This window comes from Mustela lutreola, chromosome 7, assembly GCF_030435805.1.
Source record: "Mustela lutreola isolate mMusLut2 chromosome 7, mMusLut2.pri, whole genome shotgun sequence".
Classification (NCBI taxonomy): Eukaryota; Metazoa; Chordata; class Mammalia; order Carnivora; family Mustelidae; genus Mustela; species Mustela lutreola.
In genome coordinates this window covers 67,123,218-67,146,829 of record NC_081296.1, presented here as the reverse complement: position 1 = coordinate 67,146,829, position 23,612 = coordinate 67,123,218, and the positions used below count along the sequence as shown (strand labels likewise).

At 47.2% G+C, this 23,612-nt stretch overlaps 1 protein-coding gene across 3 annotated transcripts; it reads left to right on the top strand.

Annotated features, from left to right (window-relative positions):
- The first annotated feature begins 5,659 nt into the window (after window positions 1–5,659).
- Window positions 5,660–23,392, top strand: RMDN3 (regulator of microtubule dynamics 3). Of its 3 annotated transcripts, none has more exons than XM_059181173.1 (14): window positions 5,660–5,795; window positions 6,160–6,353; window positions 8,443–8,635; window positions 9,070–9,213; window positions 15,339–15,624; window positions 16,393–16,495; window positions 19,834–19,894; window positions 21,065–21,106; window positions 21,341–21,416; window positions 21,571–21,648; window positions 21,883–21,981; window positions 22,174–22,227; window positions 22,348–22,428; window positions 22,721–23,392. In XM_059181173.1, the coding sequence occupies exons 2-14, from the start codon at window positions 6,167–6,169 to the stop codon at window positions 22,772–22,774; spliced, it is 1,458 nt and encodes a 485-aa protein (XP_059037156.1). In that variant the 5' UTR covers window positions 5,660–5,795; window positions 6,160–6,166; the 3' UTR covers window positions 22,775–23,392. The 3 variants fall into 3 exon arrangements, with proteins under 3 accessions (XP_059037156.1, XP_059037159.1, XP_059037157.1); XM_059181174.1 differs by having other exon boundaries at window positions 5,761–5,828; XM_059181176.1 differs by lacking the exon at window positions 21,065–21,106.
- The last annotated feature ends 220 nt before the right edge of the window (window positions 23,393–23,612 follow it).

The window sequence follows — 23,612 nt, the reverse complement described above, 5'->3', positions numbered from 1 at the left end:
CTTGGTGTGTCCACGCCCTCATCTCGGTGTTTCAAAATCTGAAAACTCAAAAGATTCTCTACCCGCCTTGTGATTGGTTCTCTAAAAAACAAAGCAAAAACAAAACAAAATAGAACAAAACAAAAAATAGCCTGTAACCTTCTCTGGCCCTTGAACAATCTTCTCGTCCCTGAAGGGCCCTTACAGGCCTGCTCTGTGCCTCCAGCAACTTGGCAGATGTGGAGAGCACTGGAAGGGAAAGAGGCAGTTGTAATCCTAAAGGACTCTTTGAGGTCTGTTTGACTATTCTGTACTCCCTCGGCCTATTCTCCACCTCCACGACTAACACTTTAGCTGGAGAGAGAAGATCCTCATGTCTAACGAAGGAGTCATTAAAAGATTAATACTCAGGCCATATAAAGAACTCCTACAAATCAACAACAACAACAAAAAAGATAAATCAATAGAAAAAACATAGGCAAATGACTTGAATAGGCACTTTCAAAAGAGGGAATGGAAATGGCCGGTAAACCGATAACATGATGTCCAATATCACTAGAAATTCCAGAAATGCAAATCACACTGTATTTTATTTTCTATTTTAAAGAGTCATTTATTTTTATTTTTTTGAAGATTTTATTTATTTGACAGACCATGACCTGACTGGAAACCAAGAATCTGAGGCTTAACCAACTGAGCTGCCCGGGTGCCCCTCAAACTATACATATATATATATATATATTTTTTAAAGATTTTATTTATTTATTTGACAGAGAGAGATCACAAGTAGGCAGAGAGGCAGGCAGAGAGAGAGGAGGAAGCAGGCTCCCTGCTGAGCAGAGAGCCCGATGCGGGACTCGATCCCAGGACCCTGAGATCATGACCTGAGCTGAAGGCAGCGGCTTAACCCACTGAGCCACCCAGGCGCCCTATACATATATTTTTAAAGATTTTATTTATTTATTTGAGAGGGAGAGACAGAGCATGAGTGCAGGGAGGAGCAGAGGGAGAGGGAGAAGCAGACTCTCTGCCGCAGGGAGCCTGATGTGGGGCTTGATCCCAGGGCTCTGGAATCATGACCTGGCCAAAGGCAGACCCTTAACCAACCCAGCCACCCACTTGCCCCTCAAACTACATTTTAAATCACAATGAGATACTACTATAATGATTTGCTAAATTAATAGATAAACCTGTAAACACTGAGTGTTGGTGGAAAGGTCTAACAATGGGAACATTACTGTTGGGACTGGAAAGTGTTACGATTGATACACCTTGGAAAACAACATAGCTTCGTCTAACAAAGCTGAAATTGTGCATGGGTATGACCTAGCTAAACCCAACCTAGATAAACCTCAGGAAAACTCACTCATCAGGATGCATGTATAAGATTATCATATCACGGGGCACCTGGGTGGCTCAGTGGGTTAAGCCGCTGCCTTCGGCTCAGGTCGTGATCCCAGGGTCCTGGGATCTAGCCCCGCATCAGGCTCTCTGCTCAGCGGGGAGCCTGCTTCCCTTCCCCTCTCTCTTTGCCTGCCTCTCTGCCTACTTGTGATCTCTGTCTGTCAAATAAATAAATAAAACCTTAAAAAAAAATAAAAATAAAAAAAGATTATCATATCATAAGCAACCTGGGTGGCTCGGTCGGTGAAGGGTCTGCCTTCATCTAAGGTCATGATCCCAGGGTCCTAGGATCGAGTCCCACATCAGGCTCTCTGCTCAGTGAAGAGCCTGCTTCTCCCTCTCCCTCTGCCTGCCATTCTGCCTACTTGTGATCTCTGTTTGTCAAATGAACAAATAAAATCTTTAAAAAAAAGAGTGGAGTGAGTTTTTGGTTGATTGATACAACAGAAACCGCAGAGCCATAAAAAATACGAAGTACATAAGTAAATTGTGAAAAAGAGAGAATAATTCTACTTACAGCTCACAACTTGCCAAACTAAATAATACATTGTTTGGGGATAAAAACATAAGGTTAAATTACACATCAATAAACAATATGTGGTGAAATTATAATGAAGAGTAAGGGAATGATAAATGTAATATTTAGGGCAGTGTTCACCTCTGAGAGAAGTGAAAGGGACTAACTAGGCAGGAACAGCCGTGCTGGAGTCTTAGAAGGCAAAAGTGATGTTCTCTTTCTCACACTAGTACCTGGATGCTCAGGGTTATACATGTCTTCAATCCTTATTGTATTATAAATACACTTTTTAGCTATTAAATATTTAATAATAACAATTTTTTAAAAAAATATTTTATTTATTTGACAGAAATCACAAGCAGGCTGAGCAGAGAGCCCAATGCAGGGCTGGATCCCAGGACCCTGAGATCATGACCTGAGCCAAAGGCAGAGGCTTAACCCACTGAGCCACCCAGGCACCCCTACTTACCTTTTAATTGTGAGATATTTTACAAATATGAGAGTACATTTAATGTAATGTACATTGTAAGGAATAATTTAAAGGCAACAAGGTTCCTGCCCCACAGTTTAAGGAATAGAAATTTACCAATACCTCTCCTGTTCATTTCTAATGATTCAGTTCAACTGGTATCTTCTGAAAAACATGAATCATAATTGTCTTGGTGGTAAGAAAAGAGTGCTTTTAATATACTTTTCCCCTAATTTTTTCTCATTTTTCTGAGATAAGCATGTGTATCTTCAGTAATAAGACAATATTAATTTTTGGAGAGAATAAAAAGTCATTTCTTTTGGGGAACCTTTCCAGACTACAACCTTGGTGGGCTTAATCTTTTAATTTTTGTTTCCAAGGCTTGGTTACCTCCACTATACTTGGTTACATGAATATCTGCTTTCTAGTCTCGCTACCCCACCAGTGTGTTCACTCTTCCAGGTTGGGGTTCATGCTCAATTCATCTCCATAGTCCCTGAACTCCAGTGCAGAAGCGACCCACAGAAGCTGAATGTGGAGGGAGGAAGGGAAGAAGGAATAACCAGTACCCAGGCCCCACCACCCAGACAATGTCTTCATGATGAAAAACTGACTTGTGGAAGAACAATTTCTTCTCTTCCTGCAGGGGAGGAAGATCTGCCAGATAAACGGATTGTGGCAAGAGGCGAGGCCAGATGGGCAGACCAAGCAGGGGAATTCATTTCCCTCTGGATATTAAAGATGTTATCTGGTGGGCACGTGGCTGCCACAGCACTCAGTAGCGGGGTGGGGGATTCTGGATGGATCTTTCTATCTTCTGCGGCATCTGCAGACCAGTTTTGCAAATGTAATAAAGCCCTGGCCATCTAAGACGGCACCACCTTCCCATCTCCTCTTCGCTCCGGCCCAGCCTGAGAGAGGGGAGCAGCAGCCCCCAGATTCCTGCTCTCATCTCTGCTCCGAATAGGCCAACTTCATCTACCCACCTGGCTCTTCCAAGACAGGCAACATAGTCAAATGCCTTGGGATGGTGGCATTACTCTCTATGTCTGACCACTAAGGTAGTTGACACTTAAAAAATTTTGTTCTTATTGGGGCACCTGGGTGGCTCAGTGGGTTAAGCCTCTGCCTTTGGCTCAGATCATGATCTCAGGGTCCTGGGATCCAGCCCTGCATTGGGCTCTCTGCTCAGCAGGGAGCCTGCTTCCCTCTCTCTCTCTCTCTCTCTCTCTTTCTCTCTCTCTCTCTCTCTCTGCCTGCCTCTCTGCCTGCTTGTGATCTCTCTCTCTGTCAAATAAATAAATAAAATCTTTAAAAGGTAAATAAATATAATATCTAGACAAGGATTTAAGGAGGACTCATTTAGATAATTCACATGTCACTAAACGAAATTTTAACTTGAGAGAAATGTTGGTGGTAAAACTGGAATTGTAGTCCTGTATTTTCAGTTTTTAAAATTATAAGAAGTTGCATAAAATCTCAAAAGTTTAAAGTGGAATTATAAAAATCAATGGGCCATGGTGGTATTAACCTTAAAAATAAAACTGCCAGGGGCGCCTGGGTGGCTCAATCATTAAGCATCTGCCTTGGGCTCAGGTCATGACCCCAGGATCCTGGGATCCATCCCTGCATCAGGCTTCCTGTTCCATGGGAAGCCTGCTTCTCCCTCTCCCACTCCCTCTGCTTGTGTTCCCTCTCTCACTTCGTCTCTCTCTGTCAAATAAATAAATAAAATCTTTATTTTTAAAGAAGATTTTATGGGGTGCCTGGGTGGCTCAGTGGGTTAAAGCCTCTGCCTTCGGCTCAGGTCATGATCTCGGGGTCCTGGGATCGAGCCCCGCGTTGGGCTCTCTCTTGGCGGGGAGCCTGCTTCCCCCTACCCCCCCCCCCCCCCCCGCCTCTCTGCCTACTTGTGATCTGTCTCTGTCAAAGAAATAAAGAAAATCTTTAAAAAAAAAAAGATTTTATTTATTTATTTGACAGACAGAGATCACATGTAAGCAGAGGCAGGAAGAAAGCGGGGAGGGGGGGGGCAGGGCTTGCAGGACCCTGGGATCATGACCTGAGCCCAAGGCAGAAGGTTTAACCCACTGAGCCCCCCAGGTGCCCCATAAATAAAATCTTAAAAAAAAAACAAAAACTGCCAATTGTTTTACCAACAAAAACATAGGTTTATTCAGGGATAGCAGAGGTTTGTAATCCAGGATAAGAAAGCTACAGCAAAACCAGAGGCAAGTTCAACAAACAAAGGAGAGAAATGTTATTTTACGGAAAAGAAGGAGGAAGTTGGGAGGAGTTGTTTTGAACATCAATCTGAGAATTCTTTCTTTAGTCGTCAGCTCCGAACCTCACCCCACCAAACATGACTTAGGTTCTGGAACTTCATCAAATCCACTGGAGAGTAGCAAGAGTTAAAGGTGACGATGGTTTTTCATAGGCTGAGTTGCAGGGGCAGCCGATTTATTTCAGGGGATGCAATGTACATCTTTTTCTGTGGGAGCCTGTAATTTATGATTCTCTTCAGTTGAGATTCTTCTGTTAGGGGTCTGTAATTGACAATTCTTCCTGTAACTGACATTGAGTAGTATGGTTGTCCCTTGGTTTCCCTTTATTAATTTTCACAACGGGCACAGAAATCCTGAAGAATATTGATTTTTTAAAAAACGAAATGGTATCTGAACCAATTTAAGCCATTAGAGACGAACTCAAGTTTTAGCCTCACCCAAGTGCTTAAAAAATATTATTGGAGGAATGAATTTCATTTACATTCTGGAAATGATAAAGCAGTTTATAATTCTGTTCTTGATCGAGGTATTACAGATCATGTAAGGTTTAAGATTTTTTTTAGTGCTGGGATTTGTCTATGTTAGGTGAAAACTGGCCCTGGTGACCCTGGGACCTCTTGAAGGTAACCAGCCATTCATCTGGTCTAATTTGAACTGCTAAGGGTGCTACTGTCTTGTGCTCAGTAAATGGTTCAAGTAAAACTGCATAAGCAAATCAAGCCGAAATCAAATAGTGTCAAGGAAAGATGGGGAGGGGGTGATGTTGTCCAGAAGGACAACGGGTTATTATTCTAGGCAGAAGCGACAGCAGACGCAAAGGGAGAAAAGACGTTCGGGAACAGCAGGAAACCTGGTGGGACTGGAGGGAAATGGAACCTCATCTGGCCAGCAGAGGTACTACTGAAGCATCATCAGACCCAGAAGTCTCCCAGCGCTCCTCCTCCCTCCCTCCCTTCTCGCTCCCGGGTTCCTCTCTCCGGCTCCTTGCTGGCGCCGCCCCCTGGGCAAAGCGTGGGCGGAAACCGAGCCTCGAGCGCCTTCCCAACAGCGCGCGGGTCTGCTGGCGCGGCTTGATGATGTCACGCTCATTGACAGCGTGAGCAGCGGCCGTGAAGGCTGCTAGCTTGGTTGTGAGCGGTCGGTAAGGGTCTGAGCTGGTCTGCTGCCGGGCCAGGTCGCCTTCCGAGGGCGCTGGCGGGGTGGGGGGGTGTCCTGGAGTTTGCAGCCGGGGCGGGGGGTTCGTTGTCTGCAGTGTCGTGGGGTTGGGGGCGGGGGTCGGAGGCCAAGAAACCTCTGACTCGGAGATCAGGGCTGCGAGTGTGCTGGAGGGGCGCCTGCGCCCAAGCTGGGTGAGAGGCACGTAGTCGGGCACAGGGGTCTGGCGGAAACCTTAGGATCCGGATTGGGGTGAGGATAGTCTGGGGGTAGGGGTGGGAGGACCACGCTCACGAGTTTCTCTCCCCTTGTCCCCGCCCGCCCGCTCCGGTGGTTCACGTGGGCTGCAGGTGCAGCATGTCTAGGCTGGGGGTCTTGGGCGGCGCCCAAGCCGGGTTGGGACTGTTGCTGGGCACCGCCGCGGGCCTTGGATTCCTGTGTGCGCTTTACAGCCAGCGGTGGAAGCGGACCCGGCGCCATGGCCACAGTCAAAGCCTACCTAACTCCCTGGGCTACACGCAGACCTCAGAGCCAGGACGCCAGGGTACGTCCTAGCCGGTCCCCTGAGGCCACAGTCGTGGCTGATGGATGGGCCTACGGTCCGGGCTGCCTTTAGTAGAGCCGGTGGGACGGGACAACGGAAGGGGTGCCTGAGAGTTTCACTTTTCTGTAAAGTTAACTGAAAAGGAAAGCAGTCTTCTTTTTCTGTACATTTTCTTGTAATCCCAGAAAAGCCTATTGTGAAAAGGCTGTTTAGCCTTTACTCTTAGTTCAGGCCGCAATAGTGCTACGTATGTTGTAAAGGCACTTGCTTAGTGTTGGGTAAAAGATTTAGTTAGTAGAGAAAAAAGAGTCCAAAATAAGGCAAAAGGGAAAACTAATCTTAGGGGAATTAAGTCTTGAGGCTTACGTATTAAATTATGTTTTAGACTTTGAAGGGAATGTGGAGACTATCCAAGTTTGTTTCTTGTTTGTTTTTTAATCCTTAGTTGAAAATTGAGATTCAAAAAGATTATGTAACTTCACTCAGGGTGTCCTAGAGCAGTTAAGTGGTAGGATTGGGCCTTGTCACCTGGTCCAGAACTTGCACAGCATAGACGTGGGAGTGCATGTTCTGCAATTGAGGCTGAATGTTGCTGGAAGCCAGCCACAGCTGAAATGGGTAATACTTTTGTTTTGAAAACTTTGACCTTAAGTTGTTTGAGCAAAGCATCTAAGGCTGGTTCAAACTGCTCTCCTCAGGTGTGTGTAATGGAGAGGCGTGGAGATCATGTCACCCTATGTTAATTGGGAATGAGTGTTCTCTGATTACCAAACGCCAGATGGATTGGAAAAGTTAGTTTTAGAAGAATCTTCAAAGAGTTATCCCATGCTGGTTGCAGCTGTTTGTCAGCATTTTATAACATGTTGGTAACCTAGTATTAAAAGAGTGCTTGTCTGTCTTTTCCTTGTGGCTTATTTGTAATTTCTTAGCAGTAGGTGTTTGGAGAAAGGGGCGATGTTCACAGAGATCTTTCTTTCTTCTTAAAAGGTTTTGTTTTTTTTTTTTAAGTTTTATTTAAGTAATTTCTTCACCCAACATGGGGCTCGAACTTAATGCTCCCAAGATCAGGAATCTCATTCTCTACCAGCTGATTCAGCCAGGTGCCCCCCAGAGCTCTTTCTTGCTGTACATTCCTGAATAATATCGGGTGTGTGCTGTAATCCAGCCTAGACTCTCACTAGACGTCCTTGAACACATTGATGTTTGCCTGCACTGTGGGTCCTGCCTTCCTGGTTTCTTTACTGTTTTTACATTTTCCAGTCCAATGGCCTTGGGGAGCTGCTCTTTTATTAGCATTTATTGTTGGAATTTACCCAGAGCTCCAATGAGGGCTCAGGAATGGTGTTTTTCCCATGGGGTGTGGGTGGGCTTTTCTCTTAGTAACTGTTCCTTTCTCTTTGCTCCTCTCTGATGATACTACATGAAGTCCTTGAGAGGATCAGAGTTTCTTTTGCTCTTCTCTGTGGAGTGAAAGCCCAGAATTTGAGTTCCATTTTAGTTCTGCAGTGTGGCTGGTATTGGCTGCCTTGTATTTGGGAACTAGCTAGACAGGTAAAGGATTTTGTTTTCCTTTTGCAGTGCAGTCCTGCCTTCTAGGTACTGTGTTCTTTTTTTTTTAAGATTTTATTTGACAGAGATCACAAGTGGGCGGAGAGGCAGGCAGAGACAGAGGGGGAAGCAGGCTCCCTGCTGAGCAGAGAGCCTGATGTGGGGCTCGATCCCAGGACCTGGAGATCATGGCCTGAGCTGAACACAGAGGCTTAACCCACTGAGCCACCCAGGCGACCAGTACTGTGTTCTTGCCAGCATTTTACATTAGGGTGCGGTACTGCTAAAGACTGCGGCGTGAAAGCTTCTGCGGACAGAGGGGGCTCTTATGTAGAGACTGGGATCTTGATTTTTTTTTTTTTTCTTTGAATAGTTACTTGAAGACTTGTTAACAAGACTTAGCTGTGAACATTTACTGTCTGAGTCACAAGGGTTTTGGTAAACTGAGCTCCAGTGAGAAGCAGGTGTTCTTAAATTCCAGGTCAAAGATCTCTTCCTCACCCTGTCCCCTGAGCGTCACTGTGTGCTGTCCTTCCTTCAGTGAGGCCTTTGCGGGCAGGCCCCAGGGAGGCTGGAGATGCTGCGGAGCTGGTCAGCCTTCCACGGGAAGGGCAGGAGGAGGTGCTGGAGCGCCTGGATTTCGTGCTGACGGGGCTGGCGGCCCTGCGGCGCGAGGTAGAGGAGCTGCGGAGCAGCCTGCAGGGCCTGGCCGGCCAGATCGTTGGGGAGGTCCGGTGAGTGATGCAGCCTTCCATCCCACTGCCCTCGGGCCCTCAGCTGCTCTCAGCCCCTGCAGCTTGCTCAGCTGAGCTGTGTCCTGGCCTTTGCTGCCGTCTCAGAAGCAGAGACAGTTGTGTAGCTCCTTACATAACTAGCAGGGAAGCTGTATGCTTCGTACTTTGCCTTCTTCTATAAGTTCCTTGGTGCTTTGGGGCCCCCCTCCTTTTGGTCTGTTGTAGCCGCTGACATCCTTTATGCTGACTTAGCTGGGCTGCCCGTGCAGGCTGGGCCCGGGGAGCTGTCCTTGTTCTTCTGAGGGTAGAAACCCAGGATTTTCTCTGTGTTTGGCTCTTTACTGAGCAGCATTAGTGAGAGGTTCCTTCGTGGAGGGAAGCAACGGGCTGGCTGGGACCTAATGGCACCCTCTCTAAAGGGACCCGCCTTTCAGATCCCACATGGAAGAGAGCCAGAGAGTGGCTCGGCGGCGAAGGTTCCCGTTTGCCCGGGAGAGGAGTGACTCTACTGGGTCCAGCTCTGTCTACTTCACAGCCACCTCGGGAGCCACATTCACAGATGCTGAGAGTGAAGGCGGGTGAGTCCTTTCTCCTGGAGGCAGTTATGACTTCGGCCAGGTGACCTTTTGTAAAAGTGCTTTTTATCTCTGGAAAATTCACACTGAGCTGCTGTCAGTAATCTTGGGCACAAGGTAAGGATATAAATGAATAAAATAAGGAATAGGTAAAACAAGAAAAACCATCCGCCTTATGTCACTTAGGCAAATGAGATATTAACAGTGCTTTTTGCTTACATCTGTCATTTTCCTTGGAATTGGTTTTTTACGTAGCCATAATTTTTATTTTCATGTTTCCTGTAACATTAGTTGAGCATTTGGCTGTGTTATCACAAGAACTTTATAACTGTTGTTTCATGACTTTATTTCCTTCACTCAGTGGCTGAGCCAGGTTTCCAGAGCCCTCTAACCTCTAACTGTGCTCCCCTCTCCTGGAAGCTCCTCTCTTCCCACATGGGAGGCTTGCTCGTGCTCGCTTGCCATCCTCACAGGTGGGAGCTGACTGTCTTGAATATGTAGTAGCCCAGCAGCTCTGCTTGTAGGGCTTACTGTGCGCCAGGACATCAGGCAGGAGTCTGGTAGACAGCCTCTAAACATGCTCAGGCCAAGAGCTTTTTTTTTTTTTTTTTTTTTTTTTTAAAGATTTTATTTATTTATTTGACACAGAGAGATCACAAGTAGACAGAGAGGCAGGCAGAGAGAGAGAGAGGGAAGCAGGCTCCCTGCTGAGCAGAGAGCCCGATGCGGGCCTCGATCCCAGGACCCTGAGATCATGACCTGAGCCGAAGGCAGTGGCTTAACCCACTGAGCCACCCAGGCGCCCTCAGGCCAAGAGCTTTTTGATTTTAAGTCACTAGTGCCATTTTGAAACTTTGGTCTCAAGGATGGAGTCTGAATGAATTATCTTTGTTGTGGAGCTGGACACTGTCATTGGCAGCTTCTGCCCTTGTCTGCTGCTAGCTCCTCTGTGAGGTCTGGAGGCTGACCTTTTCCTCCCCAAGGAAAAGATTGGGACAGAAGCACTGGTTCAGCTGTAAACATGCATACAGCCATTCAGGGTGATCTTTGCAGCAATGTCCTCCTCCTCCTTCTTCTTCTTCTTCTTCTTTTTTATTTTTAAAGATTTTATTTATTTATTTGACACAGAGAGAGAAAGCAAGAGAAGGAACACAAGCAGGGGGAGTGGAGAGGGAGAAGCAGGCCTTCTGCTGAGCAGGGAGCCTGATGTGGGGCTCGATCCCAGGAACCTGGGATTATGACCTGAGCTGAAGGCAGACGCTTTTTTTTTTTTTAAAGATTTTATTTATTTATTTGGCAGAGGGAGCACAAGTAGGCAGAGAGGCAGCTGGGGCGCGGGGGAGGGGGGATGGTGGCGGAAAGCAGACTTCCTGCTGAGCAGAGAGCCCAGTGCGGGGCTCAATCCCAGGACTCTGAAACCATGCCTGATCCGAAGGCAGAAGCTTAACCCACTGAGCCACCCTGGCGCCGCCCCACTCCCCCCAAGGCAGACACTTAATGATTGAGTCACCCAGGTATCCTAGCAATGTCCTTTAGCTGAAACACTTTATGATGGTAACTACTGTTTATTTTTCCTCTGGCAGACACCATGCCAAGCACTTTAGAGCCATTTCCTCACCTAATCCTTCCAGGGATCCTAGGAAGTTGGTGCTGCTCTTCTTCCTTTTCTGACAGAGACTTGAGGCTCAGCGAGGCTCAATGCCTTGCCCAGAGTTACACAGCTATTAAGTGCAGGCTCAGCGGTGCTCATCCGCAGAGGTTGGGGGGGGGGTCTGTGATCTATGGCATGGCTTGGTTGTGGGGGCACGGAAAGGCCTTTACGGGAAGAACTAGCCCATGGAGCCCATGGAGCCCTTGGGAGTTCTTCCCATGGACTGAGGGCTGCCACAGCTCATGGCCCAGGGAAGACCTACCCATGGCAGTATGATCTGTTCAGTACATCTTAAGAAATTTCAGCCTCATTCTGTTTGGGACAATATACTGTCCTGCCTCTCTCTCCTTATTTGGTTTCCTAGGAAAATGGAGAATAACAGTTCACTCTTTTTCCATATTCCTGCTATTGAGCATCTCTCCTGGGTTTGATTATTGGTTGCCCAGACACCTCTTGCAACAAGCCGTCTCAGTAAGAGCTCTAGTCCTTCCTTTGTGACTACTGTTGTCAGAGTTCTCTGATCCCTGTTACCTACATTGTCAAGGGCAAAATGGATTTGTATTTGGCATATCTGGAATATCTGGACTGAAAAGAAGGACAAAGTAATTGGTAGTGGTCCCTGAGACTTAAGGAGCATTTGTATGCAACCCATTCAAGCAGGTCACTTGGGTGGGAAACTTAGCATTTGTAAGAGGGTAGAACAGGAGAGGTCACAGCTCTGCCCAAAGTGATACAGAACTCAGGGCCTTCAGTGATGATTTCAAGAAGTGGCACAAGGGGCACCTGGGTGGCTCAGTTGGTTGAGCGACCGAGTCTTGATTTTGGCTCAGGTCATGATCTCAGAGCAGTGGGATTGAGTCTGGGGTAGGGCTCCGTGCTCAGCGGGGAGTCTGCTCAGATTGTCTTCCTCTCCCTTTGCTTGCCTGTGCACATGTGCTCACTTGCTCTTTCTCCCTCTCCAGTAAATAAATCTTAGGAAAGAAAGAAAGTTGTGCAAAGTTTGGGCAACAGTGAGAGCCAGAGGATTTAACCCGGGAAGCTTATGGGAGCTTCACTGCTTGAGGTGCTCACTGGGGCTGTGAAGGCCCTAAGGGGAAGGACCGGCTTATCAGCCACCTGATGGGATGAGAGGAAAGGTGGCTTTCTTAATTACTAGCAGACTTAGCCCATGACCGATCTGGAGGCATGTAGTAGCTGCTGGTGTGATACGAGGTGCAAGACTCCGGTTTAGCTGGTGCTCTCTGGGGCAGTGCCCATGGTGGATAATTCTTTTTGTCATGGTCACTGCCATATAGGTCAAGGGGGAATTTGGGGAGGAGACCAAACTCTGGAATGGCTTTGAACTTGTGGGAGCGCTTCTTTGAGGGATGAAAAGCTAAGAACATTGAATAGCCTACTCCACCGAAAGCTGTATTCCCTTTTCTTCTGCATAAAATAGCAACTTTGAGCTCCTAGGGGACTGACTGAATATGGCAGAGGCAGAGTCACTGTGTGGGTCCACAGGCTTGTTCCCTGAATATTGTACCAAACGTAACGTAACTTCTCTCCTGGTCAAAACCCAGCTTGCCCTCAAACACCAGCTCCTCCAGCAAGCCTTCCCAGGCATCCCAGCCAGAAAGATTGCCTGCAACCTCACTGCCACTCCTTCTTGGGCATTTATTACCTCGTTTAGGTTGGTCTTATCTTCCCCACCACTGAGGGTCTCCCATGCCTGGTTGTCTTTGAATGCTTTAGATCAGCCCCTCTAATGGGGCTTAGGAGGAGTCAAAAGAAGGAAACTTAATTATCGGAAGGGGATATGTGAGTAACTGAGCCCTTGATCACTGACTCGTGGGCTCTCCTCAAGGGGTAGAGTCGGGCGTCTCTGGCCTCCTTGCTCCGAAGGAGCCATGGGTTCTCTACTATATGTGGGAACAATGTGTCCCACCCAAGGATACAGCTCCGAAGAGCCTTTTTAAGGGACCGTCCTTGCTCTGGTGGGTTTCTCCATGGGCTGGATTGGTGGTCTGACATGTGGAAGAGCATGATGTGAACATAGGGTCGCAGCCCATGTTGCTGTGGAAGGCCTGGAAGCTCACGGGACTGATGTCTGTGCTGAGGCACCAGGTGTCTGGCCGCCCACTGCATGGCAGCCAGCGGGGTGCAGGTTAGCAAGGCAGAGCTCCCTGAAGTGGGGCTGAGGTGCCAAAAAGGCCTCCTCACTGTTCAGCCTCACTGGGGCTTCCCTGCCTCACTGGCTCCACCAGCTCTTACTCTGTGGGCAGTGGGGTCTTCCTGATCACTCCCATTCCTCAGCCACATGAGCTCCCTGGAGAGAGACTGCTGATTGCTATGCACTAGAAGTGATCAGAGCAAGGGTCCCTCCCCGGGAGACTCCTGATTTGAACTCCTCATTGGAGGGAGTTCAGGCAATGGTGTCTCCCTTTCTTTCTAACGATACGGTACAAAACTCTGTCTCCTTACCCCATATTAACCCATTTATCCATCATGCCTTTGGCCTGGCTGGGCTGAGTAGAGGCGCTGGTAGACTCTGATTTGATTTTCTTATTTGGGCAGGTTATTGTCCCAGGCTTCAGAATTGGTTGGGAGTCTGTCTAGGCTGCTTCTGTGTGGTCTTGTTCATCACTACTCAGGTTGGTTGTAAAACCTCTGCCACTTTTCCTGTGCCTCTAATTTCTAATGTTTCTAGTGCCCGTTGCTAGAGGGGAAGGAACTTGGGTAACATCTTAAAAAGCAAGGTGTAGCTAAGGTCAATACCCTACAGGTTCCTGGAGCCATTTTTTTTTTTTTTTTTTTTAAATAAAGATTTTTATTTATTTATTTATTTGACAGAGAGAAATCACAAGTAGATGGAGAGGCAGGCAGAGAGAGAGAGAGAGGGAAGCAGGCCCTCCACTGAGCAGAGAGCCCGATGCGGGACTCGATCCCAGGACTCTGAGATCATGACCTGAGCCGAAGGCAGCGGCTTAACCCACTGAGCCACCCAGGCGCCCCCCTGGAGCCATTTTTTAAAGGAGTCTGGAAGCTCCTCTGTGAAGCAGGGGCACAGACAGGGAACTTGGTCTGTTTGCTTACTTGGTACCTTCTGGGTGGAGCCCATCTCCTTGTGTGTGGCTTTCTGGCCTACCACTTGGACCTGCCTTGCCCCGTGTTTGTAGGTGCCTTTCTTATCTCTTCTTCAGGTCTGTTTTGTGCCAGCTCAGTATCCTGTCCCTGTCATCATTCTAGGATGGAGGAAGGCATATCCCTAAGGGACCCTAAGATCTTTCCTGTGCTTCAGAACCTTCTGGCTCTAAAAGAAGCTGCTTTTCCTTCACTCAAGTCTAGAGGCTTCTCTGGTGTCTGCTTCTGGACCCTGGAAGTCTGACATTTGCTCAGTTTTTGTCTGATTCAGTTGGCAGTTAGGGAGAACACCCTGATGAGCCGCCAGTGAAGGCTATGATCCAACAGAAACGCAGCCTCCCCTTCAGTGAGTGCATCAAGGTAGGGGGTTCCAGGGACGCGCCTGCCTGGCTTGTGGCGGCCCCAGAGAAATCTTTGCAGGCACTTCTGTTTCCATCTTCCTCCTCTCCTGATTCCAGCTGCAACGTGGCCTTTCCCCACCGCAGCAAGTTCCTAAGGTTTCCAGGGGCTACTCGTATTGTGGTTTAGGTTTGGTTGCTAACTTAGGACAGAGGTGTTCGGAGAATTGAGAAAGAAGATGTAGATATTTGGGCTGCCTGTGGCCTTGGAGGCTGGCACCCACCCATGTTGTTTCTGGCGGTGCTTTTGGCTGATAAGGCAAAAATGACCGACACACACTTAGCCTGGTGAGCCGCCCAGCTCAGGATATCAGCTCCACTTACATAATGGTTTTTATCTTAAAAACCGTTTCTTTCTTTTTTACTTAATATATGCTCAGTAAAACAATTATATGTAATGTTAAAAAGTAGAAAAACTTCCTTTAATTCTTTTATCATGAGATCTATTAGCAACATTTTGGTAAATTCCTTTCTAGGCTTCTTTCTAGCCTTCTGTTTTTTCTGATTATCTGGCCAACTTGATAGCTTGCAGGGCGGGAGGGATCATCTTGTATTGACCCCTGACTGCCCCAGTGCCCCCAGCTGGTCACTTTCTCTCCGGGATCATTTTGCCAGTCTGTGATTCCCATAGGAAGCTTTCTCTGCCCCTATGTGGTAGAAATGGTTTTTACTTGGTGCTCTGGACAGCAGGAGTCCCTTTGTGGGTGGGAGACAGCCCTAGAGCTCTGAGGCTAAATAACTCTGTTGGAGTTCCTGTGTGGCTCAGTGGGTTAAGCCTTTGCCTTCGGCTCAGGTCATGATCTTAGGGTCCTGGGATCAATCCCCGCATCAGGCTCTCTGCTCAGTGGGGAGCCTGCTCCCCCCCCCCGCCCCGCCTGCCTGTCAAATAAATAAAATCTTAAAAAAAAAAAAAAAAAAACTCCCTTGACCTTGTCACTTCTGTTTCTCTGCCCCAGTTATACCACAGCCAATGCTGAGTCTGACTATGAGCGGGACTCTGACAGAGAAAGTGATGATGGGGAAGATGAAGTGAGCTGTGAGACTGTGAAGATCGGGAGAAGGGACTCTCTGGACCTGGAGCTGGAGGTGGCGTCAGGCCCGGTGGCCGGAGCCCTGGATGCTGCAGGCTCCCCGGGCCTGGAGGATGTGCTGCCCCTCCTGCAGCAGGCGGATGAGCTGCACCAGGGCAGCGAGCAGGACAGGCGGGAGGGCTTCCAACTGCTGCTCAACAACAAGCTGGCGGTAAGGCTCTGACGTCCTGTCTGCCCCACAAGCTGTGGGTGGAGGGGAAGGCTGGTGTTGCTCACCAGCCTGCCGGAGGCCATAGGAAGGGAAAAGGGGGGTGAGCTGGCTGCTTCTGCATGCACCCCCCAGGCTTGCATGTCCTGTGGGCCTGGTTGTACCACCTGCCCCGAGCCACCTCCCCACAGCCCTCTGCCTCCTGGAGAGCTGTTGCAAAAGAGCTCTACCACTCACAGTGGAGAGAAGTGTGGAAAGAACTGGAATATTTTTTTCATCTTCTATTTCCCTTGTGGCAGAGCCTAAGCTGCTTGCCCTACTTGAAGTTTCCATCACGAGGGACAAGTGTGGAGGTCACTCAACCACAGTTCCCTTCTCTGGTTCACTGCCAAGATTTATGCTCACCCAGGTATAAATGTCCCAGAGTTAGAATGTTTCCTTTTCTTGGGAAATGTGAGAATTCACACTTTTCATTGTGTCAGCCAGACTTATTGTGTCGCATTTCGTGTTGGAGTTGAGCTTTGCTCCTCACAGTGGGCCCTCACTCGGAGGCTTCTGCAAGCTACTGGGCAGAGATGACAGATCACCGGTTAGCTAACTGCGGGTGGGGGCGTGTAGGGGCGGAGGGCTATGCCTAAGGCTGGCCTGATGTCTGTGTATAACACACTAGCTTGGAAACTAAAACCTAGGGCTTGGGTAGAAGGCCAGAGGCCCAGTTATCTGCAGCTGAAGAAGAGGGGTCTCATCCCTCCCTCTCTGTTTGGTCTACAGTATGGAAGCCGGCAGGACTTTCTTTGGCGCCTGGCCCGGGCCTATAGTGACATGTGTGAGCTCACTGAAGAGGTGAGCGAGAAGAAGTCATATGCCCTAAATGGTAAGTACTGACAGATTCCTCATGGGAAGGTCACTGATTCTGGGGCTGAGCTGGTCCATCTGTTTGGGGCTCAGGGGAACCACCAAGATAATAGGCTGTCGGGGTAGTGGTGGTTCAGTTATTCACTGGGGACAAACTCGGGTTCCCAGGGACTTCTGCTTCCTTTTTTAGACAGTGGTCACTGCTTCCCTGCACATTGTGATTAATACCGGTGAAAATGTTTTTAGGGGTAGCTGTAGCAGACTTGGATAATTGTTCTCACTCCCCACCTGCAGGAGAGGGCAAAGCCTGTTTTCTTAATCTGAAGGGTTTTTTTTTTTTTTTTTTTTTTGCTGCTGCTTAGGAATCTGGTTTGAGTTATGGAGCCTTTGAGGCAGGTGTTCTCTGAGAGTATCAGCAGACCATGTTTGGTGAGAGCCTATGAGCGGCAGTTTGGAAGAATGCTGCTAGCTTAGGAGTCCTTGGGATCTACTTAAAAACTCTGTTGCCAAAGTCTGTGTCTGGGCGGATAGGGTGCATATGAATGATGCCAAGCTCAGGGCTTGTCCCTATCTGTCATGTCACTGAGAATTCTGGGACTTTGAAAAATGACTGGTTGTGTGGGGAAGATGGGTCCTGCCTACCCACACACAAGTCGGGTACTATCAGTGGGCTTCTAGGTCTTGTGGTTCAGTTAGATACCTAAAGTTAACTTTCCAAAGTGGATATGTCTACCTCCTCACTTAGAAACATCGAATCTTTGCTAATGTAGAATTTGACAATACCTCAAGGTCATTGTTTCAAGCATTTGTAGAATTGTCAATATAGAAAGAACAGGTCAGTTGAGTTGAATCATCAGAAAAATCTCCAGGTTTTAACAGAGGTGCTTAATTACTTTTTGCTTCTTTCTTTTCAAAAGTTTCTGTGTTCCTCCTAAATTTGAGGTAAGGATTCTCATGAGCTTTTGGGCTGGTATTTGGACTCCTTGGTACCAACAAGAATCTTTCCTTTCCTTTTGATTGTTATCTTTTTCCCCCCCGCCTAAAGATTTTATTTATTTTAGAGAGCATGAGCAGGGTTGTGGAGGGATGGGGAGGAGAGAGAGAAATGTGGAGTCCAGCATGGGACTTGATCTCACCACCCTGAGATCATGAGCCAAAAACCAAGAGTTGGAGCTTAACCCCAGCACCCCCATTGAGCATCACTTATTAGTACAGTGGCCAGCATGAAACCTAAAGGTGGGTGATGGTTAGAGCAGCCATTGTCAGTGCTCTGGTCTGATCTGCAGAGTTTGGACCCCCCTGTGCAAGTCTGCTCCTGCTGAACCACAGGTGGAGCAGCCTTGGAGGCCCCAGAATTTGGCTTTTTAGGACCATCCTTCATGGTCCTTTCCATTTTGTTCTATCTCTAAAAGTTGGAGCACCAAGAGGCAGCCATTCTGTGGGATATTATGTGGTATCTTCTTACTCCTTTGTCTAGCTTGGCAGGAAAGAATGCTGAGCTCTTACTTTCTAGTAAGATAGCGCTTTGAAGTGGGCAAAGAAAAAAATCTGCTGAGAGACAATGTCCCTCACTGATGGGGCCATACACAGTCATTGTTTAAAAAGGGGAGATTAAGGTGCAGGGGGTGGAGAGGGGGTTGGCGGTAGCGTTTCTCATCAGCCAACTTAAAAATGTATTTGTTGGATATACAACATCTTACCATCATTACTATCATTTAAACATGAGGAAACCTTTCACATCAGCCAGCCTATCACCTCAACCCATTACTTTTGCCCCATCTTCTCCACATTCCCTTTGAAGTGCTCTCCATTTTAATCAAAGGAGAAGTCCCATTTGGCAGTATGCTCTTTTCTCCAGTATTGTAGGCATGATGTTCCTCAGCTAGAAGGCTCCAGACTACATGACCGCATAGCAGATCCTTGTCAAGAGCTTTCATGTGTTTAGGCCTTGATTTGTCAGTCTTGGTGCTTAGGAAACTAAATGAATGTCATTTCTGGTCAGACATTTGGCTCTAGTGAGGAGTTTTGGCATAGAGATGTGATTATTTTTAGATCACAGTCTTATGAGAATTTGATCAAAAGGAAAGGTAGACCCTCTCCTCAATAAAATACAGATGCACCTAAATTTTTATACAACTTCAGAGGGATTCATGGACACCCTAAAGCATACCTATACCCCCCTAGGATAAGGACTCTTTGGGACAATTTGATTGCCATTGGGTTCTTTCTTTTTTTTTTCTTTTTAAAGATTTTGCTTATTTATTTGACAGAAATAACAAGTAGGCAGAGAGGCAGGCAGAGAGAGAGAGGAGGAAGCAGGCTCCCTGCTAAGCAGAGAGCCCGAGGCAGAGCTCAATCCCAGGACCCTGGGATCATGACCTGAGCTGAAGGCAGAGGCTTTAACCCACTGAGCCACCCAGGCGACCCAACCATTGGGTTCTTTTATATTTAAAATACTTTGAGGGGCACCTGGGTGGCTGTTGTTAAGCATCTGCCTTAGGCTCAGGTCATGATCCCGGGGTCCTGGGTTTAAGCCCCACATCAGGCTCCCTGCTTGGTGGGAAGCCTGCTTCTCCCTCTCCCACTCCCTGGGCTCTGTTCCCTCTCTCACTGTGTCTCTGTAAAAAAAAATAAATAAAATCTTGAGGTGCCTGGGTGGCTCTGTGGGTTGAGCCTCTGCCTTTGGCTTGGGTCATGATCTCGGGGTCCTAGGATTGAGCCCCGTATCAGGCTCTCTGCTCGGCGGGGAGCCTGCTTCCCCCTCTCTCTCTGCCTGCCCCTCTGCCTCCTTGTGATCTCTCTCTCTGTCAAATAAGTAAATAAAATCTTTTAAAAAAATATCTTAAAAAGCTTTGAGGGATGCCTGGGTAGCTCAGTCAGGTGACTGTTGGACTCTTGGTTTTGTCTTTTTTTGTTTGTTTGTTTTGTTTTGTTTTTTTAAAGATGTCCCCCGGACTCTTGGTTTGGGCTCAAGTCATGACCTCAGGGTTGTAAGTTCGAGCTCCACATGGGGCTCTCTGCTCAGAACGTTGTCTGCTTGAGATTCTCTCTCCCAGCCCCCAATGCTTAAACAACCCCCCCCCCCAACCCCAACAACTTTGAACACATCAGGTGGGTGTTATAAAAAGAAGGTAATTGGGCAGTGGATGACAGAGGTAGGGAAAAGAATGAGGTAAAGCAGAGGTTATCCCTGGGAAGCTATTTGTAGCTTTTCATTCTGCTCAAATTCAATATTCCAAACAAGTCCAGGTTGGGTAGGGATTGGTAAGGGCTAGAGCAGTCATTCTTGCCACAGCCCCTCATGTCGAAGTCTGCATGGGAGCCCTTATGAACTCTGAATCACCTTTGTCCCTACAGGAAAAGAAGAAGCGGAGGCTGCCCTGGAGAAGGGGGATGAGAATGCTGAATGTCACCAGTGGTAAGTAACCCCTGCAGAGTCCTGTAACGAGCTAGCATGAGTTACAGTGGAAGAGAGCCATTTCTCTGCCTGAGGAAACAGGAGAGGGAGCTCTGGCCTTTTTTATTATCATACGGCTGGGCCTAATCCAAACCAGGGACCCAGGGGAGTTTTCATTGGAAAGTGCTCTGGGAGTGAGGCAAGGGGGAATTCGAAGATTTGTTGTTGTTGGGGCTTAGAGGGACTTAGAGAAAAATGCGTACCTTTTTAAGAGTCATCCTTGCTACAAAATTTGAGGGTTCTTGGCTCTTCAGGGAGGGTGGCTCCCATGTCCTGCACAAGCTTTTTCCCCCTGACTGCAGTCCCTGGCTGGTGGTACACTTTGGCTTCTTTGCTTGGCTTGCATGAGTTAAAATGAATGTGAGCTCAACCCCAGGAAGTTTAGTTGATTACCTTACAAAAACATCAGCCTTGCTTTTGTTGTCTCATGAGAGGCAAAGTTCTGCCAACTTCCATGGGTTAAGGCCAACTCATTCCTGGGGCCTGGTTCCAGCACCTCAGTTTTATTGAAAATTCCCTTCTCACCTCTCCTTTGCTTTCCATATTTCTGTCCTAAGATTGTTTCTGCAAGAGCTCTTCTCAGAGGCCAGGTCATTGCCACTTCTCTGGATTTCCTTGGGGCTCCTGGACACCCAAGGATGGAAACTGGTCTACACTTTATTCTTGAGGAGTGGCTTTTTGGAGGAAATACGGAAACGAGCCTCTGCCGCCCTAGTATTTGTTGAATATATGAAAAAGCACCTTGGGTCTCTAGACACTCATTTAATGTCAGCTGTGCTTCTAGAAACAATGGTGGGGGGATAGAGTAGGGAGGCCTTTGTTTTTGAAGACAGAAGATGGGAAGCTGGGGGTTTTGTTCCCCATGGAAGGAAGGATGTGGACTTTCTTCCTCTGCTTCTCTTGGTTCCCAAATGAACATGAGAATTTCGTAGAGTGTCCGTCCCATCCCAGTTTGTCCTGGAGTACAGCTTCCCAAGGACATGCCTGTATGCTTTTAAAGCCAATGAGACCTTTTTAGTGTCTGCTCCGGAGATAAGAACCCATGTACTTAGGTCCCTTATATTTTGATGCTGATTATTAGAGATCTGCTTTTTAAGTTTTTATGACCCCTAATGGTTATACTCATTATAGGGGGAAACTTGTGGAGACTTGGACAGAGACACTGCCTAAATGTTAAGTATGAGAAGTTGACTGGTGGACCCCACTTTTTTGTACCTAGCATACTTTGGAGAATTGTGAGCCTACCACTGTTTGCTAAAGAATGTGAAGTAGGATGGACCACAGATCTGTGAAAAGAGGAATTTTGTACATACAGAGATGCTGTTTTCAGCTTTACTTGAGGGGTTGGGGGCAGTGGATGGGAAGCCCATTCCTTGTCCCCGAGCTTCCTGCGGCTTTTCCCCTTAGGTACGCGGTGCTCTGTGGTCAGCTGGCTGAGCATGAGAGCATCCAGAGGCGCATCCAGAGTGGCTTTAGCTTCAAGGTGAGGAAAGGCTTTTCTTCCTTCCCTGGTGCTGCTCTAGTCCAGATTCCCTGCTCTTCCCTTGCTCCTTGCAAAGCGTGTTCCTATAGTCTCTATGACTTGTTCTTCCTTTAGCAACTCTGATGTCAATTTATATTTACATTTTTCCCCTCAGGAGCATGTGGACAAAGCCATCGCTCTCCAGCCAGAAAACCCTATGGCTCACTTTCTCCTCGGCAGGTGGTGCTACCAGGTAAGCTGCCTTCTGGCGCACTTGGGTGGCTCAGGTGGTTGAACTCCCTACTCTCGGTTTTGGCTTAGGTTGTGATCTTAGGGTCGTGAGACGGAGCCTCTGTCAGGCTCCAAGCTCAGCAGGGAATCTGCTTGAGAGTCTCTTTCCCTCTGCCGCCTGCCCTCCTCAGTTTTCTCTCTCAAAAACAAAACAAACCACGTTTTTTTTATTCACACTTGGATCTTTTGGTGGCAGGTCTCTCACCTGAGCTGGCTAGAAAAAAAAACTGCTGCAGCTTTGTTTGAAAGCCCTCTCAGCGCCACTGTGCAGGATGCCCTCCAAAGCTTCCTGAAGGTATTGGGAAAGAAGGGAGGGATTTTTGGTAAATTGTAATTTTAGGCTTGCCTGTTAAAGGAGAAAGTCAGAACCACCTGGACAGCTTATAAAAATAGAGTTCCCCAGGCCAGGACTGGAAGGCTCTATTTAATAAACTTCAGCCTGACTTGAATTTGGAAATTCTCTGAAATGCCTTGTTTCCTTTTCTAGGCTGAAGAACTACAGCCAGGATTTTCTAAAGCAGGGAGGGTATATATTTCCAAGGTAAACTCACCTGCTTTTTTCAACATAGATGAAATCACATGTTGATATATAATGGGAAGTCCTGAAAGTTCAGTCTCCTGGTGGCGTTTCTCCCAGGTTTTCACTGTTGTCTCTTCTCAGTGCTATAGAGAACTAGGAAAAAACTCTGAAGCTAGGCAATGGATGAAGTTAGCCCTGGAGCTGCCAGATGTCACCAATGAGGTAATACTTTGAAGAGCTTCCCTAATACTGGGTTCCATTATTGAATCATTTGAACTTTTCCAGGGAAGAAAATCTTCCCTTGAGGTTTTATTTTCCCTATAAAAGATAGTTTACACTTTTGCATGTAGTCATCTTTGTATATATCTCACCTTGGGGAGGGGGCAGATTTCATAGGCTGCAGGCTATCCTGGGAAGGTCAGGTAAAGACTGATAACAGAGCTCAGAAGGGAAGTTATCAGTGGTTTGGGAGTTGGCTTAGATTTTTGAGGCCTAGTCTTTCTTGTCTCCCTAGGATTCGGCTTTCCAGAAGGACTTGGAAGAATTGGAAATAATTTTAAGAGAATAATTGCATTTCAGTGGCCTTCATGACTTGAGGGAGAATGCCCTGCTTAGATCATCAGGAATCTAAGACTGCTTAAGTGATGGTCCTGACTCCTGGGTCTGACTGGTATCCATAACCATTCCCCAGTTTCTTTCCCACTGCCCACTGGTTAATTTATTCTAATCCCTTATTTTATCTGAAATTGGGGAAGTACTTAAGGCCTGGATTTCTATAGTTGTCTTAAGTGAATTCTTGAAAAATCAAGATATATATAGCACTGACGGCTGCCTTCAGCCTACTGCTGAGGTCGGTGAACTTCAAAAAGCTCTAAGAACAAAACACAGAACTTGTACTCACTAATCTTTTCTATTAATATTTAAAACCAAATTATATCGTTCTTATACCCTATCAGGGTAAAAGGAAAGGTCAGGGCAGCCCATGGATATTGCCCTCTTCTTATCTATCATGTGGATTCTAACTGTATTCCTGGGCTGAGGAGCTAGACCACTTCACTTACAGAGTCCTGGCAGCTTTTGGAAGGACACCAGTGCATAAGGCTTATGAAACTGTGAAACAATGATCTTAAAGAGTTGCCTGGAATATATTTTGGTATAAACCTGAAATAAACCAAATTTGACTATATTCTCTTATGTTTGCCATCCGCTCCTTTCTTGCTTGACATTTCCCTGTTTTCTACTACCGAAACTACTGCAGACAAACAGAAAAATAGCACCAAAAAGTTTAAGCTCTTGGGTTAAAGCTATTTTCAATGGAAATTTTAGTTATGTACAACACAGAGAGCTGCTTTTAGCCTAACAAGGCCTATTCCAACTATTTTACTCTTAGGGCCAACAGCACAAAG

What these genes read in the sequence shown, in the direction of transcription:
- RMDN3 (XM_059181173.1), top strand. Translation starts at nt 6,167, where the DNA reads ATGTCTAGGCTGGGGGTCTTGGGCGGCGCCCAAGCCGGGTTGGGACTG. An exon ending in GAAGTCATATGCCCTAAATG is followed by an intron (nt 16,496 to 19,833) that starts GTAAGTACTGAC and finishes TTGTCCCTACAG; the next exon opens with GAAAAGAAGAAGCGGAGGCT. An exon ending in AGAGTGGCTTTAGCTTCAAG is followed by an intron (nt 21,417 to 21,570) that starts GTGAGGAAAGGC and finishes TTTTCCCCTCAG; the next exon opens with GAGCATGTGGACAAAGCCAT.